Source organism: Gadus macrocephalus, chromosome 11 (assembly GCF_031168955.1).
Source record: "Gadus macrocephalus chromosome 11, ASM3116895v1".
Lineage (NCBI taxonomy): Eukaryota > Metazoa > Chordata > Actinopteri > Gadiformes > Gadidae > Gadus > Gadus macrocephalus.
Window position 1 is genome coordinate 9541314 of NC_082392.1, and position 17413 is coordinate 9558726.

At 54.1% G+C, this 17413-nt stretch overlaps 1 protein-coding gene across 2 annotated transcripts in view; it reads right to left on the reverse strand.

Annotated features, from left to right (window-relative positions):
- Positions 1–17413, reverse strand: part of megf8 (multiple EGF-like-domains 8) — a 29682-nt gene that overhangs the window by 2021 nt on the left and 10248 nt on the right. Inside the window, exons 15-44 of one of the 2 annotated variants that reach the window (XM_060064119.1) lie at positions 16911–17114; positions 16436–16636; positions 15831–16070; positions 15593–15711; positions 14233–14364; positions 13949–14062; positions 13621–13704; positions 13154–13396; positions 11206–11390; positions 10601–10814; positions 10226–10463; positions 9773–9905; positions 9338–9591; positions 9009–9119; positions 8773–8891; positions 8309–8546; positions 8039–8210; positions 7540–7703; positions 7098–7233; positions 6587–6818; positions 6336–6462; positions 5752–5962; positions 5299–5513; positions 4716–4911; positions 4016–4181; positions 3474–3666; positions 3059–3229; positions 2472–2602; positions 1897–2029; positions 15–1668 (exon numbers count right to left, since the gene is read on the reverse strand). In XM_060064119.1, the coding sequence (XP_059920102.1) occupies positions 82–1668; positions 1897–2029; positions 2472–2602; positions 3059–3229; positions 3474–3666; positions 4016–4181; positions 4716–4911; positions 5299–5513; positions 5752–5962; positions 6336–6462; positions 6587–6818; positions 7098–7233; positions 7540–7703; positions 8039–8210; positions 8309–8546; positions 8773–8891; positions 9009–9119; positions 9338–9591; positions 9773–9905; positions 10226–10463; positions 10601–10814; positions 11206–11390; positions 13154–13396; positions 13621–13704; positions 13949–14062; positions 14233–14364; positions 15593–15711; positions 15831–16070; positions 16436–16636; positions 16911–17114 (6663 nt within the window). In that variant the 3' untranslated portion in view covers positions 15–81. Of the gene's footprint in view, positions 1–14; positions 1669–1896; positions 2030–2301; positions 2377–2471; positions 2603–3058; positions 3230–3473; positions 3667–4015; positions 4182–4715; positions 4912–5298; positions 5514–5751; positions 5963–6335; positions 6463–6586; positions 6819–7097; positions 7234–7539; positions 7704–8038; positions 8211–8308; positions 8547–8772; positions 8892–9008; positions 9120–9337; positions 9592–9772; positions 9906–10225; positions 10464–10600; positions 10815–11205; positions 11391–13153; positions 13397–13620; positions 13705–13948; positions 14063–14232; positions 14365–15592; positions 15712–15830; positions 16071–16435; positions 16637–16910; positions 17115–17413 lie in introns of those variants that run through there. The other variant, XM_060064120.1, reaches the window with a different exon arrangement.

Genomic DNA, 17413 nt, shown 5'->3' on the forward strand with positions numbered 1-17413 from the left:
GCCATAGTGGTGAGGCCGGTCCACTCACCAGTCCCTCCATGTCCTTTACATCGTGGCGAGGCGGTCCGCTCCCCAGCCCCTCTACATGGCCATAGTGGTGAGGTGCTGGTGCCCCAGCAGCCCCTTGCGCCCGCCCCCTCCCCCCGGGTGTGTCCCGGCGTTGCCGTGGCCGCAGTACTCCTGCAGGTTCTGCCGCAGGGTGACCAGCGCAGAGCCCAGGCAGGCGCGGTTGGGCGCCAGGATGCCCCCGGGCAGCTGGATGAGGACGGTGGCCACCCCGGCCATGCCGTCGTCCGTGGGCTCCAGGGTGATGGGCCCCACCTTGAAGGACGAGTAGGAGAAGCCCATGAGCTGGGAGAGGAAGGGGTCCGAGCGGCAGAAGTGCTGGTAGCCGCTGTGCGTGGACGGGTGGTGGTGGTGGTGGTGGGTGCCGGGGGCGCCGCCGGTGGTGGCCGTGCCGGTGTAGTGGTGGGTGTTGAGGTAGTGCAGGGGCAGGTGCTGCCCGCCGTTCCCCCCGCTGCCCAGGTTGAGGTGGTGGTGGTGGTGGTGGTGGTGGTGGTGCGCCGTGGGCCCCGAGCCCGCCTCGTGCTTGTAGGAGACGGCGCCGGGCCGGCCGCGCTGGCTCACCACCACCGCGCCCAGTTTGCCGCTGCGGGCGTGGGCCAGGGACACGGTGCTGCCCCCGCCGCCCCCGCCCACCGACGGCAGGTAGATGAGCTGCGGCTCCTCGGGCTCCAGGTACACCGTGAGCTTGGCGAAGGGCCGCGACGCCATCTTGGTCATCTCCTGGATGTGGCGCTGCTGCTCCCGCCGGAAGTCCAGGAACTGCTTGACCTTCCAGAGCAGCACGCACACCGACAGGAAGAGGAAGAAGCAGGAGAAGAAGACGGAGAAGAAGACGAAGAGGTCGATGTGTGCCTGGTCCTGCCGCAGGAACAGCAGGCCCTGGGACTCGCCCTGCCGCTGCTCCGTGCCCACGCCGCGCAGCGCGATGTAGAAGCGGCTGGACTTGAGCGAGTGCACCTCGTGGGGGAAGGTGATGACCACGCGGTCCCGCACGCCGCGCACCACCAGCACCGTCTGGGGCTTCCACACCGTGATGTAGGAGATGAGCCCCTCCGCCCGCTCCTCCCGCACCTCCCTCTCCGGCCCAGCGGGGGGCTTGGCCTGCTGCTGCTGCTGCTGCTGCTGCTGCTGCTGCTGCTGCTGCAGCGCGTTGCTGGACGGCGCCGGGCCCCCCGGCGGCGGGCCAGACGAGGCGTTGGCGAACACCTTCATGGGGGACGGCGGTGTCTCCTTCTCGCCGGCCGCCGCCGCCGCCGCCGCTGGCCCGGCGCGCGGCGCGGGCACGTCGTCCTCGATGCGGATGGCGTGCACGCCCGTGAGGCGGTTGACGTCCACGGTGAAGGTGTCGTGGGAGTTGGACACGTACACCTCCACCTCGCCGAAGGTGACGTCGATGGTGACGCGGATGTCCACGTTGGTGAACTTGGGCTGGGCGCTGAAGAAGACGGTGCGGCCGCGCGGCAGGTTGCGGATGGACGGGTCGTGGAAGCAGTTGGTCTGCGAGGTGGGGTCGAAGCAGCACTCGCTGTCCACGTTGAACTGCCGGTAGCACTGCCGCCCGTTCACCGGCGTGCCGTTGAACGAGTCCTTGCACTTGGCGCACTGCGGGCCGTGTGAGAAGAACCGGTTAAGGGTTTTATTGCGTCATACTCTAATCTGTTATTATGATGTGGAGGTGGTGTTTTCTGGGGAAACCACCTGATGAGCCAAAGGCCCATCTCCACCAAATATATCTGCATTGTAAAATAACAATTATCGATATGCCCATGTAAATAAAGAGACGTTCTCCCCCCCATGCCTGTTCCTGCCTGGCCCTTGGCGGCAGCGTACCTGCTGTCTGTAGCAGTCCTTGCGGTCGCTGGACGAGGTGCTGGGACACTGCACCGTCTCCGTGTTGTTCTGGCAGGGGCAGCCCGTGCCGTCGTGCTCGATGCAGGTGTCTGCGTGGCCGTTACACTGGCACCTGGTGGGCAGAGCGATGGACGCAGAGGCAGCAATGACTAATGTTTATTCATCTGAGCTACAGGAGCATCGAACCTGAACTTGTTGTTGTTACTTGTTATGATGGAATAATGTCGATATTTGATTTAATATAAAATTTAAAAAAATAAGAAAACACATGAATATTCATTGTATAAATGTGTTATGAAAATGTCTATATTTATATATTAAAGAATATATATTGTATTCAATTCTTATGAAAATACATGGTATAACATATCCACTAAGTTCCACCTTTTTCTACTTAAACCTCTTTAGTGTATAGTCTGTCCCTCTTAATAGCAGTTGACAGAGGGCTGGGCCGCATTTCTGTGCAAACAACGTCAACAAAGTATTAAGATTAATCGTGAAAACCTTTAAGATCGACTCAAACATGAAACAGAACAGCAGGGGGCGCTACTCACTTCTCACACTTCCCCTGCAGCAGGAAGAAGCCGCTGAGGCAGCTCTCGCACTTGTCCCCCACGCTGTTGTTCCGGCAGCTCACGCACACGGCGCTCTCCTCGCTGGGGCCCTCCGTCACCCAGGTCTGGATCTGGTTAGGGCAGCAGACAAAGGGACAGATAAACAAGGTCTACTTACTACCAGCATGGACTAGTTAGTGTGTTTACGTCTACATTTAGAGCATTAAGCAGATGCTTTTACACACTCCCACACCGACCGAGTCAACCATGCAAGGCGACAGCCAGCGCGTCACGAGCACTTTGGGTTGGCTGTCTTGCTCAGGGACAACTCGACACCAAACTTTGGTGTTCACCAAAAAGTTCTTGGTTCGAACCCCAATTTCCACTCTATACTGCATCCTCGAGCAAGATGCCTACAGGTTCACTGGGTGTTTCTGTATAGAAGCCTCTCTTAAATGCAGTACTACTTTGCAGTTATAGTACGAATAATAAATAGCTATCCTTAAAGGGTGTTACCCAGACTGACCTGTAGTGAGCACAGATACAGACGATAAGGCGCAGAGAGCGCCACACGAGCAGGTACTCACGCTGACGGAGTCCAGGGGGAAGGCGTTACCGTTGTCCAGGGCCTTCTTGTGCTCGTCGCGGGACAGACACAGGGCGCTGTTCCCCCGACAGAACTCCCGGCACGGCCGGCACGCCCCGCCGCCCTTGGCCGAGCCCACGAACAGAGGCTTGCACTTCTCACAGTGCTTGCCCTGGAGGAGAGAGACGCCAAAGTGAGGTATGCATGGGTCTGTTAGCAATGGTTATCAAACCAAGTACGTTGAAATCAACAGTGAACGGCATAAACTCAACCATAAATCTACACCTTAGACGAGGAGATTGACTCTCCCGTCGATGTGACGCCAGCACAGCCCCATGGCTTGTCCACCTGTGTGTGTGCCTATGTATGTGTGTGCGTGCGTGCATGTGAGGTGCGCGTGTGGCTCGTCCACTCACGATGGTGTTGTTGTGGCACTCCAGACATTCGTCGCGCCTGCTCACGCCGGCGCAGTTGCTGTGCTTGTTGCAGCTGCACTGGGACGAGCAGTTCTGCCCCACAAAGCCAAAGTGACACTGGCACACCCCCGGAGACACACACGTCCCGTTCAGACAGCCCTGCGCGCACTGCGGCTCGCACTGCCCGGACACACTGGAGGACGGGCAACAAACATTATCAGCATATTTTCCAGTAAATTAATACATTATCTCAGTCACTGCTTGACATTGTTTCTCAAACACCTTCTCTCTCGCACACTCAAGCGGGAGGTGTGCCATGCCTTTACAGTCGACAGTTTGCTGTAGCACTGCTTGAGGGCCCGTGATAACCTCATTCACTCTGGCTCGTGCAGATCACGCACGGCGACTAGTAAATCCGATCTTGCCAAGCGCTCACTCTCACGCACTTCCTCTCACCCAGTCTCATACACACTCCCTCTGCCTCATCGTCTCCCACACTCTTCCTCCCCCTCTCCTCCTCCAGGTCGCGGACCAGTGCTCACCTGCTGAGGAGGTAGCCGTGCTTGCAGGTGCAGTGGAAGCCCTCGGCCAGGTCGTGGCAGTCCTGGGTGGCGTTGCAGTGGTGGTGGGCGTTGGCACACTCGTCCTCCTCAGGGCAGTAGAGGAAGGACCAGCTGCCGTTCCTCATTGGACACACCGTCTCACCGCCTGGACCCATCAGCCGAAACAAGATCAAAACCACGAGATCTTCAGCCTTAATCATGAACACCGCCTGGAGTTTGGTGCTTCAGCAGCAAGCGTTGTTTGTCACACACTGACTGGTCTGACTAGTCTTAAGCGATGCATGCTCAAAAAAACATGTGGTTTGTCCGGCTTTGGTCTGGCACTCGCAGTAAGGAACACTTGATCAGACTGGTTTCATCCTGTGTTAAACCATTCAATGAGCCAGGCCTTAAATACTGGGTTTAGCCATAATATTACACTGGTTCAGTAAAGTTAGATCACTGGATTAGCCTAGCATACAGTACTGGGTTTAGCTATTATAACTGGTTCAGTACTGTTAAACCCCTGGACTAGCCTAGCCTCCAGTCCGGTGTTGAGCCATTATACACTGGTTGAGTCCTGTTAGACAACTGGATTAGCCTAGCCTCCAGTCCGGTGTCTAGCCGGTATATATTGTACTGCTTCAGTCAGGTTAAACCACCAGGTGATGCAGTGCCGTGTCTGAGTGGGGGTCCTCACCATCCAGGCCTCCCTGCTGGCAGCGGCCGGCTCCGTTGCCCCCGCGGGCAGCGCACCAGCCGCACTGGGGCCTGGCGATGCACCGGGAGCACTGGGTGATCTGGGAGCACTGGGGGGAGCAGGAGTCTCCCCCGGAGAGCAGGCGGCCGCACTGGCCCGCCTCGCAGCGCAGCGGCACGAAGGACGGACTCATGCACTGCAGGGGGGGGGGGGGGACAGGACCGGGTGGTTAACAGTCTGGCTCACACCCACTGGGGAGGGGGCGAGGTCGGCAGATCAGTGTCAGTCCGCCTGACTCCCTCGTCGTGTTGTTTCCTCTGGTTGTTAACCATCTTTGTAACGTCATGTCCTGTATATTTATTCGTTATAAACTGTGCTACAAGGTGATATTGAGTGTCTTGAAAGTCACCCACACATAACATGCATTATTATGATTATTAATATTCACCGTGACCCCATCACCCGACAAACCATCTTATTTTCCATGCAATAACCGTCAGGGTTTAAACCCTCTGATAAAGCCTGCAGAGGTACAGGAAACCTTTGAAACGTGTAGAAGGACCCTGAGGGGACCAGGCCCTACCTGCTCCAGAGCCATGCTCCACACGCAGTGCTGCCAGCCCCCGTCGGAGCCCCGCGAGCCCAGGCACAGGCTGCAGCTGTGGAGGCTGTGGCAGGGCGAGGGGCAGGGCAGCGGGGGGGACGACTCCACCTGCATGGGGGAGACGTTGAGCAGGGCGTAGCTGAAGCACGTCCAGTCGTAGGTGGGGTTGACGCTGAGGATGCGACGGGTCTCGCCTGCAGGGGGCACCAGGGGGGTCAGGGGGGATTGGTTACATCCTTAGCTCCTAAGGATGTGCAGGGCTACACTGGAATACAGCAGCCAGTCTTATGGAGGATGGACTTAAACATAGCTTAAATACAAAAACGAGTTCCTTATTACAGACACACAAACTGACATGAATCAGACATCACACAATAATCTTTTGGTTTGGCGCCTGGGGCGGAATCAGTGGGAACGCCCTCGACCCCGTACCTGTGCGTTTGAACTGGCGGGTCCACATGCACTTCCCCGAGGCGGTGCACTTGGGACAGTCGGACGCCTCGCAGCTGGTCTCGGTGCAGTTGCTGGAGAGGAAGATCTCCCTCTGGTTGATTCGACAGTCGTGCTCCGACGTGCAGCTCACGGAGCTGCTGATGCAGGCGCCCTCTGGACAGTTGGTGCACCACTTGCACTGCAAGGCCGGCTGGGGAGGGAAGCACGCTCGGGGGTTTGCTTCCATGCATTGTCGTGATTCACTTTTTACTTTTATTTAAAACAAATTTGTTGTTCTTGTTGCCTTGTTCCTCTTGTTAACCACTTTGTGTTTCTGTTTCTGTTTTCACTTTCTGTTTTGCACGAACAGCGCTCTATAAATAAAGTTTGATGTCGATGTGTTACGGTGTGAATCACATTACTATAATGTGGCAAGAAAAACGAAAGAGACTGCCGCAGAATCAGTGATGTAGGGACACTTGGTGAGCCTATTGGTAAGTCTAGCCCAGTGGTACCCAAAGCGTTGCGTCCGGCCCCCCGTTGACCTGTACAGGACCCCTTTGTACGCTAGCGCTGCTGCTGACCTGCGTGGGGCTAGAGAAGGCCCTGGGGTGTCTGGCGAGACACTCGCTGCAGGTCTTCAGCCTGCGACACTGGTCAGGCTGCTTGGGGCTGGGGGAGCAGGGGGCCAGGCTGGAGGAGCACCCCATCCTGGAGGAGGTCAACATACATTAATGAGGGAGGGGGGGGGGGGGGGGGTTACGTAGGATGCAATTCTCTCCACTGACACTAGGAGGCAGCGTCTCACGCAGCAGGCTTCACTCAGACCAGGTACCTCTCGGCAGCGTCGGAGGAGGTGCACGCGCCGCTGCACCACACGCAGCTGCCCGTGGTGACGTTGCAGGCCTCTGGCGTGGACAGGAGGCTGCAGGGGTCGGCGGGCACCGTCAGGGTCAGGAGGCGTCCCAGCGTCACCCCGTTGAAGCCCCCCGACAGGAACAGCCGTCCGCCCAGGCCGGTCATGGCCAGAGACACCGACTGGTTGACCGGCTCGCCCACGCTGGGGACTGGGGGCCGGTAAGGAGTTGTTGGGAAAATAAATACATATTTTTTTAGCCCTTAGTTCTTTCAGATGCATGTCATTGATGAGCAAATTGGGCCTCTTGCTCAGGGACGCCAGCAGGGAGACTGCAGAATATGGGAGTTTTCCAACCCCCAACCTTTTGGTGTAGGAGTCAAACACCCTGACCACCACAGCACTGTCCTGCAGTCAGATCAATGCAACAATGTTTTTTAGACTGATGAATACAAAGTACGGTAACATCCTGAGGAATCCAGATGTGTACCTGCATTGATCCAGGTGTTGCAGTTGATCTGGTAGAGAGACACCGTGTTACTGTAGTCCTCCTCCGCGCTCCTCCCGCCCACTATCACCATGGTGTCCTTGATGAGCGCCGCGGCGTGGAAGAAGCGGAACTGAGGCTGTAGAGAGGAGACAGTAGAGGTCACATGGTCAGCTTCCTTCTGCTAGCTCCTGCCCTACACAGATAGCCCAGACCATTCACACCAAACGTAAGGGGGAAAGAAGTGTCTCTAGCGGAAAAAGCATTTAATGAAAGGACTTCCACTGCAAAAATACCGCCGGATTAAATCACCCAACACGGATTTGAAGCAATCCAAAAAAATCGATTTAATGTCATAAACATGGATGCCACCCCAGTGGTCTTGGCTGCAGTGTGTATTTGACTCTTGAACCCCCAGAAGGGGCCCAGGGCTGGAGGGACCTGCCTTGTTGCCCTGGGAGGGGACCAGCAGCGACCAGGTGAGGTTGGGGTAGTACAGGCTGTACAGCTCCCCCGAGGGCTCCACCGTCTCCACGTGAAAGCGGTATCCTCCAAACACATACACGGCGTCCGTCTGCTCGTGGTAGACCGCCGAGTGGCCGTAAAGACCTGTGGAGAGACAGAAGTATATCAGGCAAAAGGCAGAGGCTTGAGTCATGGGTTTGGGCTTTTATAAAAAAAACCTCTGCTTCAGTTCATTATTTCCACCTAAAAGGTATCCATATCAATCCCATTTATTCCTCTACATAAATTGTGTTAATCCTGTCCAGCTCAGCTGTTTGCGCTCAACTTGGCATTCATTTTGTCCGGACTAGGGGTTTCATTCCCGCTGGGGTCACCCTGATGCAAAGGAGGTATTCAGTCACGGTATTGCACGGCGCTTGGGATTAAAGCTATCTATTTTGGTTTTGATTTTAGAAGTCGTTGTAATTCATCCTCCAAACCTGTAGGGGGCGTGCCGATGTGTGGCGTGACGGTCCAGTTCCCAGACTGCACACCGAACTCCAGCAGCTGGTGGTTGAACCCGTTCTCTGGAGAGTAGCCTCCGATCAGGAGCACCGTGGCTTCCCGCCGCACCGTCAGGGTGTGTCCCGCCACCTGGGGCAGTATCGAGCTCTGAAGAGGAGGACACGCCAATCAAACCAAATGTTAAATGTCCATCCTGCTTCATTTAATCCCGGCGTGGTATGGCTGCTGCAAGAGTCCACTCTAACCTTGTACTCTCTCCAGACCAAACTACTGAGGTTGAGACTCCAGGTATCCATGGCGACGCCCTTCTGGGTCACCCCGCCCACGACCAACATGACGTTGTGGCTGGAGCCCTGGCCGCCAGAGTGAGGGTCCATGTTGGTCAGCAGGGCGGCGGCGTGCTGGTAGCGGGGGACGGGGAGGGAGCCGCCGTCAAGAGAGCTCGTCAACATCTGGGTCCACTTCTGCTCCGACACAGCATATCTGAAACACACCCGGGGAGCTGGGGTCAGGATCCACGATCATTCTGAAGAACAACATTCTTTAAAACATTTGACATGACTTACATGCATTCCTGATATGCATAGTTATGGTAAAAAAAAAAAACTGCCTGGTCATTACAGCACTCCCCCTGAGGTCTGATTAGGTAAGCCAGCCTTCTAGTAGCTTTCTGTACACATTTCCTGTACACATTACCTGTACACATTACCTGTACACATTTCCCAGAATCCCCTCTGAGAGCGAGAGGCCCCCGTACATCCAAAGGTTTCCCAGGGGCCCAGAAACAAGAGAGTGGCCCATTCTGTGGAGGAACCTGTGAGCCTGGTTCTGGGGTACAAAACACAGCATCGTCATAAAGCTTAGCGCTACCACAACAACTGCGAAGCATACACGATACAAACACTGGTGAGGGGGGGCTGTGAGGGGCCCGAGCGGTGGTCCTACCGCTTTGAGCTGCGTGTCCAGGAGGGTCTCCCACACCAGGCTGCTGGGGTCCAGGGGCTCCGAGCAGTCTGACCCCGCCCAGTTCTCTGAGCACACACACACCCCTGAAGGCTGAGAGGACAAAGAGACGAAGAACCATCAAATCACAGAATTAGTGAGTTCTTTCATCTCTGGCTACAAACACTCAAACTTTACCATGTACATTAAAATAGCGATGTTGACATTTGGCAAATATAACTTTCAGAGACGGATGTCACATTGATTGACTCGAAGAAAAAACAACAACATTATTATAACATTAGAACAGAATCCATAACTCCCTCTCTTACTAGGTTACAAGACCCTCTTCCCTCCGTCTCCCTGCAGTCTTGAGGGCACAGGGGCCGGTCGCAGAGGGCTCCCCCGTAGCCCTGGGGACACTGGCACAGGCCTCCTTGGCACTGGGCCCTGGCCTGGCACACGGGGGCCCCGTCCTCCATGCCCCTCTCTGAGCCCCGTGGGCAGCGGCGCACCCAGAAGGAGGCGTTGAAGCCCTGGGGCGTGGCGTCCGACACGTTGGTCTCAAAGTAGACCGAGATGATGCCTGTCAGGGGGAGGGCAGGGGGGAGGGAGGTGGAGAGGGTGAACGGGAGAGGGGGGAGGGGGGTGGGAAGAGATTTAGCCATCAAGCCATTGTTGAGCCATCAAGCAAAGCTATTTGGGGATTACACTTTGGGTGCATCATGGGTAAAGTGGTGCTTTCGGGTTCCCAGACGAGCGGTTACCCGAGGTGGCCTCCACGGTGACGGGCTGAGTCCTTGTGGTGCCGCAAAACGCTCCGATTAGGTTGCTGTCAGGATGAACGACGCCATTGCCCAGGAAACGAGGAAGGCCGTCAAACACGTAGACATAGGAACTCTGACGCAAACACAAAGAAACACGAAAGACTCTTAATACAAAGTGCACTCTCAACAGCTGATACACCGCGATAAAACAAAACGAGGCCTGTTTAAACACAAGAGCAATAATCCAACACAATGGGGCTGGTACGGTGAATCCTAACCTTGGGGTCGGGACCCTACCTTTTCTGACTAAAAAGAAAATGAAGGGTCCCACAAAGAACACTTATACACAAACGTCATATACGTCATTTTGGGTGAAGGGACCCAAATGGTTGGGAGGTTGAACCACTGGGAGGTTATGAGAGCTATGGATGGGCGGGGATCTCCCTCACTCACGGCGCACTGGGTGTGGGAGTCAGGGTGCAGCGTGAGGGCCACGGGGGGGCAGAACTGGCCCGCAGTGCAGGGCGCCAGGTTCTCCGTCGTCGACAGGACCCACAGGCAGTGGGAGAGGCCTCCCCCCCCCCCGGCCTCCCCCCGCCAGCCCAGGGAGGAGGACAGGGGCAGCGGGGAGGAGGAGGAGGAGAGCAGCACAGAGCGGCCCTGGCACTGGCGGTAGCACGTCCCGTTGTTACTGGAGGGGGCGAGAGAGTTGGACCGACAGAGATGGAGAGAGATAGAGAGAGAGAAAGAGATTGAGATAAGCAACCATACACGGTTTTTCCATTATAAATGACAAGGTAGTGTAGAAAGCTAGGGGTGAGCGTGTACCTGGGGTCTCCATAGTAACCGGGCAGGCAGGTCTCGCAGTGCGCTCCCTGGGTGTTGTGTGTGCAGTAGCACTGGCCCGTCTGGTTGTGACAGAAGCCCTGCAGCAGGTCCCCATGGCCGTTACACTGGCAGGGAACGCAGCCGCCGCTGCCAGCCAGGGCCAAGCTGAAACTGCCCGGACGGCAGTGCTCGCAGTGGGGGCCCGTGGTCCAGTCTGACAGCGGGGAGACGGGGTGCGGGTGTTTAGCCACAAAACGAGAACTAGACATGCTTGCAGAAGTGACTTTTTTTTTAGTAACCGCTACTCTAAAGTCTGTGCAAAGAGTGTAAAGAGAGACACTGCTTAGAGACATCGACAGCACTGTCGAAAAGACACGATCTCTAGAGTGAATTATCGAGTCAGCAACAACCCAATCTCAATGTTTTCTCGTCTACATCTTGCCTTGCCTGTGCCATTTAACTTGTTCCGATTCTTTGCGATACGACACATGCGGCACGCGGCACGCGACACACAGTACGCTGCGTCCCACTCCTCCCTGCACCACACAGAGGTACGCTCCGGTCCGTCCGCGAGCGTCTCCAGGAGGCCCGCGTGGAGGACTCACCCTGGCACTGGTCACAGATCCCGGGGGCCGTGATGCAGGTGGAGTGGAAGTTGCAGCCGCAGTCCACGTCGCATTCCACGCCGCTCAGCACGAGCGTGGCGGGGTCCGACGTCCAGCCCAGCGAACACTCGCACTCGAAGCGCGGGCTGCCGCTGCACCGGCCCTCGCGGCACTCGTTGTAGCAGCTGTGGGAGGGATGGCACATGGATACGAAGAGAGCCATGGGTGTACAGGTAGGGGAGCAGGAATACAACCAAGACGGAGGACACACAGCCAACATGAAAAGGTCTTTTTGTGACGGTCGATTTCTCTTGGATGCAGGATTGTTGATGAGAGGAAGCCATAGTGCTCTAGTGGTCAGGATGTTTGACTCCCAGCTGAAAGGGTCAAGTTTCAAACTCCACAGCATAAATAATGACAGTAAATAGTAGAGCTGGAGGATATGGAAGAATGTATTATCATGGCAATAAGGTGTAATTTTACATGATATAATTTTATAATTATCAATATATGTAGGGGTGCACATAACTTCTTCATAGAGTTACTCAGTTGAGTACCAGGAGATGGTGTTTGGTACGCACCCCAGACATAGCTCCACACGTAACATCTTATGAAAAGTACCCAGTTTCACAGAGGTTTTTTGCGTCACCTTTTTTTAAATCAAACTGCAGCAGCTCGACCACGGAGCGTGTGATTATCTGACAAAGGGAACGTTGCGATCAGCTGATTTTGCGCAGTTCTCCAGTGTGTGCATGGTGCACAGCGCACATGAGCGCACATTTCATTGCGCTTATCATTCGTTTCGAGCCACGGCACACCTTGGTGCCACTTTTTTTCGAAAAAAAAAACCATTTTCTTCTGCTCCGGCTCCATTTGCCTTTTCTTTGCAGGTGGCGAACGCACAAGTGACTGCTCAATGTATTTTGTGACGTTACGCATCCCCGGTTATGGCCGCACAATGCGTATTTGCGTACCAGTTATGTGCACCCCTGAATATATGCTAGGGCTGTAACGATACACCAAATCACGTGTCGGTTTGTATCACGATTTTTTGACCCACGGTTCGATACATCCCACGATTTTTTTCAATTTAAAAAGCAGTTTATTTAAACAACACAACAATTAACTTAAAGGTTGGGTATGGAATTCTCTTTTTTGGCCATTTTTGCAAAATTACTTGAAATCCTTATCATAACCCACTTACAGCCACTGAGTTAGAAGTACTGACATGAAAATTAAACAAGTCAATCATCTGCGGAACGGGCAGGGCTCGAAAAACTCCAGCCAATGATTTCCAGACCCACCGAGTGGCATTGGACAGTAAGTACGGCAATCAAACGGTCGTACTGCACTCCCCCTCCCCCGCGCCCTGCGCAACCCCTCCGTGCACGTACTCAAAGCTCGTGACCCAGAGCAAGCTTCTGTTTGTTGTTATCCTGCGGTAGCTACTGGAGCTAGCTAACTAGCTAATGGCTTGCTCTCACGCATTTTTCTATTACTGGACAACGGAAACCCTGGCACTAACAGCTCATATCACGTGGCTGGACCTGGACTGGAAGGATAATGGGAGTTAGAAAGGGCGTGTCGCGCTTCTGCCATCTCATACCGCGAGACAGGTTCGTGGCTTTGAGTGTCGCGATTTCGGTTTCGATACGCGTATCGTTACAGCCCTAATATATGCCTATGAATTTAAAATACCATTATAAATGTTCTACCTGTGGGTAGACCTAGCACCAGCTCTTTGATGTTTCAAACCTCAGTTGATCATTTGAAGGGCGTACCCTCAAATCGTGATTCATATATACTATAGGTAGCACGGTAAGTCGATAACCTTGTTACATGACGACCCGATACCATTCCAAGACGATAAAGGTTATCATTGATTTCCAGCCCGGCCCTGGCTCAGAGTCAGAGCCGACACACACAGTGGTCCGGGCGGGCCCCTTACGTCTGGTTGCAGTGCATGGTGCCGTCGCCCGTGTAGCCGCGCTCGCAGTGGCACTCGTAGGCCGTGGGCGTGTTGACGCAGGTGGCGAAGGCGTGGCAGTTGTGGAGGCCCAGGCGGCACTCCTCCACGTCGGGGCAGGTGGGGTAGGACCACACGCCGTCCTCCTGGTCCTCCCCGCCCAGGTGCTCCAGCTCCATCTCCATCTCCATGGGCCGCGGCGGGGCCGAGGTCTGGGGCTCGGGGCTGGGGGAGCGGAGGGGGGAACGCACCGGGGGTCAGACACCTGGGAGGGCCGAGCTACACTAGTGATGTGATGCAGCTGTGATGTAGCAGATGCTTTTAGTTCATCACTTGGTTTTTCTGATGTCTTGATGAAAACAATTGGCCCGAATGTGGTACAGAGAGTGTGCGTGTGTGTCGTAACAGTGAACGTATTGTAACCATGTAGTAATAACAAAGTGTATTACTTTGCAGCGCGTGCTTCGGCCACTGCTGTGCTGCAGTTGTAGGCAGAGGAGTCGTCGATGCCGGCCCAGTCCCCTCTCAGACACCTGGAGAGAGAGGACAGAGGAAACACAAAGCCAGTGAGGATCTGACAGTACACAGGATAAACAATGCCAGATTAAAAAGAGTTTCCTTCCTGGTGAAATGTATGGAAATTCCGAATGCCGCATACTGTATGCATAGATATGTTACAGTACGGAACATACACAGGATCAGGCTGGGTGACTATTTCCACATCAGCATCATAATCATCATGAGACACCTTTACACACACTGTGCGTATGGTCTTACTTTCCGATGGTGGGGTTGTTGTGGTCTCCACACCAGCCACACTGGAATGTGCGCAGGCAGTCGGTGCAGGTGCTCATGGACGCACACTGCTTACACTGGGGCACCGAGTGCACGCTGACAACGGGGGAGACGGGGGAAGACAAGGGTTAATGAGGACGACTTCCGATGGCTGGCTGATCTGTGGAGGGTTAGGATCCCAACACCGTACAAACACAGTCCCAAAGTAGACCGGCTACAGAGTTGGAGTAAAGACGAGAGTCCGCCCAAGCGGGGTAGTTGTTTACCTGTCATACCAGTGCCTGCACTCTCCGTAGGGGTACTTGGTGAGGTAAGCAGCAAAGTAGAAGCAGGCCTGGGCTGACTCACACCACGCACACTGGCTGGAGTTAGACAGACACTCGGCACACGACCTTCTCCTGCACACAGCAGGCGGGAGGGGGGGGGAGGGGAGGGGAGGGGAGGGACCCGGTTAGTGTTGTGCCTCTTTTGGGCATTAACAAGGTAAACGCAGTTTGCATTGCAACAGTAGGAATGCTGAAAATTTCTGCCGTTTTGAACGTTTATGACAAATGATTAGGGATGCACCGAAATGAAAATTCTTGGCCGAAACCGAAATCCGAAAATGAGGAAACCAAGGCCGAAAACCGAAAACCGAAACACCGAAAGAAATGATCATGCCAATTATTAGTACCATAGGGGTGCCACGGTATACGGTATTACCGGTGTTGAGGCCAACAGCGAGTTCTTTATTATTATTTTTTTCCAGTAATAAAAAAAAGAAATTGCGGTCATCTTTAGGCCTATTTGATAAAAAAATAAAGTTTGGCAGGTTGTCTTTGCACTGTTTTATTTTTGATGTGTTTTTCATAAAAAATAAATAAATACAAACCTAATAGATAGGCTACGTAATAAAGCGTTGGAACACACAAGACCGGTAATCATAGCAACGCCGGTAAACAAATCCTGCAAAGCCCAATCCCTACGAGAGCTCCCCGCGCTACGGCCATCCGGAGGCGCACAGAGCTTTTGGCCGTGATATTATATATAAAATTATATTATACTATTATGCATAGAACGTTATAAGACGCTGTCACCGAGAATTGGCGCACTGCCAGACGCTGTCACCGAGTGTGAGAGGAGAGTTTACGGAGAAGATGGCGGTTGACCTAGTTTCAAAGTTTATACCGTTTATTTACTCGGTAATACCGGTGTTGACACGAGTGTATTACTCGGTGTGAAAATGTCCACACCACGGCAACCCTAGTACCATTGCATTTATGGCTATGACTGTGTACTAACTTCATTAAAACCAAGGCATTGCAATTTTTGCAAATCGCTATACGTGGGTCTTTCTCAGAAACATTGAAAAACATCCACATCGCAAACATATTGGCGCTTATCCAGACAAGCGTGTGCTGGCCATAGTTTTTGTTTGCGTCATCACAAATTTCAGTTTTGTTTCGTGTTGTTTCGGTGATAAAAGTATATCGGCCGAAAACCTAAAATGCGCTTTTGGGCCATTTTCGGTCGAAAAATTTGGTGGCCGAAAATTCGGTGCATCCCTACGAATGTTATCATACATCTGCGTGAAGAAAACCTTTGAACCTGTGTGAGTAAAAGAAAAAATATATGTCTACCACTTACTGGTTACAGACTTTAGGACACACCATTGGGTCACGAATGGATCCATCCAACCTGCCCCTCCGACTGCACTGGTAGTCCCCCTTCTTGTTGGAGTTGATCTGCCACTCACAGTAGGGGTCCTGCAGGGACAGGGACACATGACCTCAATGACCAATAGGACATTTAGAGCAAACTGATACCTTGGAAAATATACCATCATTCCTCAGACACACACACACACACACACACAGACACACACCTGAGTGCAGGCAGAGCAGTCCCGGTACTCCTCACACAGGGTGCAGTGCTGGGGGGCCAGCAGCAGGTGGCGCTCCCCCCCCCCCTGCTCCTCCAGGCAGGGCTGGGGGCCGGAGCGCAGCAGGCAGCGGGCCAGGGAGGGGCACCAGCCACAGGACTGGTCCGACAGGCAGGCCAGGCAGGACGTGTAGGCCCAGCAGGAGCCCGAGCGGTAGGGCTCCAGGAACAGGAAGGAGATCTCCTGCGCGCCGACGAGGAAGGAGGGCAAAGATTAAATAGTTAAGCAGAGCTACCCGCAGGAAATATATATCTCTCCTAGTTGGTATTGCATTAAAAGTGAGCAACCACCACCTGTATGACTGACCACTGGTGGAAGTGCAATACAAAGACTAAAATATAATAACTAACGAGAGGCGATAGAAAGCAAATCTCAATGAAATACCAGATCAGATTTGTCATTAGAACATCACAAAAACCACCCGTAAGTGTAGCTCCAAAAACGTCCATAAAAATCCTGTGTACTTTAGCAACAATCTAAAGGCTGATCTGTCCTCGGGGGAACAGAGCCGGTGTTAGCCTCCATGTCTCAGGGGGGGCCGTACTCACACTCCCGCCGGGCAGACCGGTCCGGTTCCAGATCAGTGCCATCTCGCTGGTCTGCCCGGAGCCAGAGTTGTTGAGGTAGCCCTCGGCCTGGACCAGGTAGTGGTTCCCCCGGGTCAGGTTGGGGAAGAGACGGCCCCCGTCGGGACGCCCCAGCAGCTTCAGCTCCTTCTCCTGCTGGGCGGCCCAGCGCCCCACCACCTCCTGCACACATCAACACACAGTCAACCACAGAGGACGCCTGGCCTGGAAAACTGACCTAGACCATCAAATGACTACTGTCGATAAGATATGATATGATTACCCAGTACTTCAGTTGAAAAGCAAAGTATCTCACAAATATCTAACTAATTAATTCAACTTATAAATACATTAACTGTGTTACAAATATAAAATGCACTGCTTTACATTCTAGGCGTTCTGGTAATGTCCACCTTTTGACCGTCCTTGTTGTCTATCTCTCTGTGTGTGCTCTCACCAGCTGGCTGGAGGTGGGCCCCGGCGCCATGCGGGCCTCAAAGTGGAGCCTCTGAATGCGAGCCCACATGGAGACGGTGTCGGTGGGCGGGTGGGCCGGCGGCGGCGCCCCCCACAGCGGGTGGATGAAGCCCCGGAACTGCAGGGCCACGTCCATCTCTGTGGTGGGACTGAGACTGATGGTGGTGCTGCGGAGGATGGACACCTGGGGGGGGGGCGGGGGGATGGGGGGGGAGGGATGGGGGAGGGATGGGTGGAAACACATCAACAGAAGCACTATCCACTACAGAGCTAGTAGGTACATTAATTAATCCATTATTATTAATGAGATAAGGGACCATCTAAAGAAAAACTAATGGCTGGGGGGAGAGGGGGGGTGGGGGCTCTAAACGTACGCAGCAGGAAAACAGGCAAACATATACGCTTTTAAGATGAAAAGACAGAAGTCAATGCAACGTTCACTATAAATGGGGATAGGGATTAACACAATATGAATAATAATAA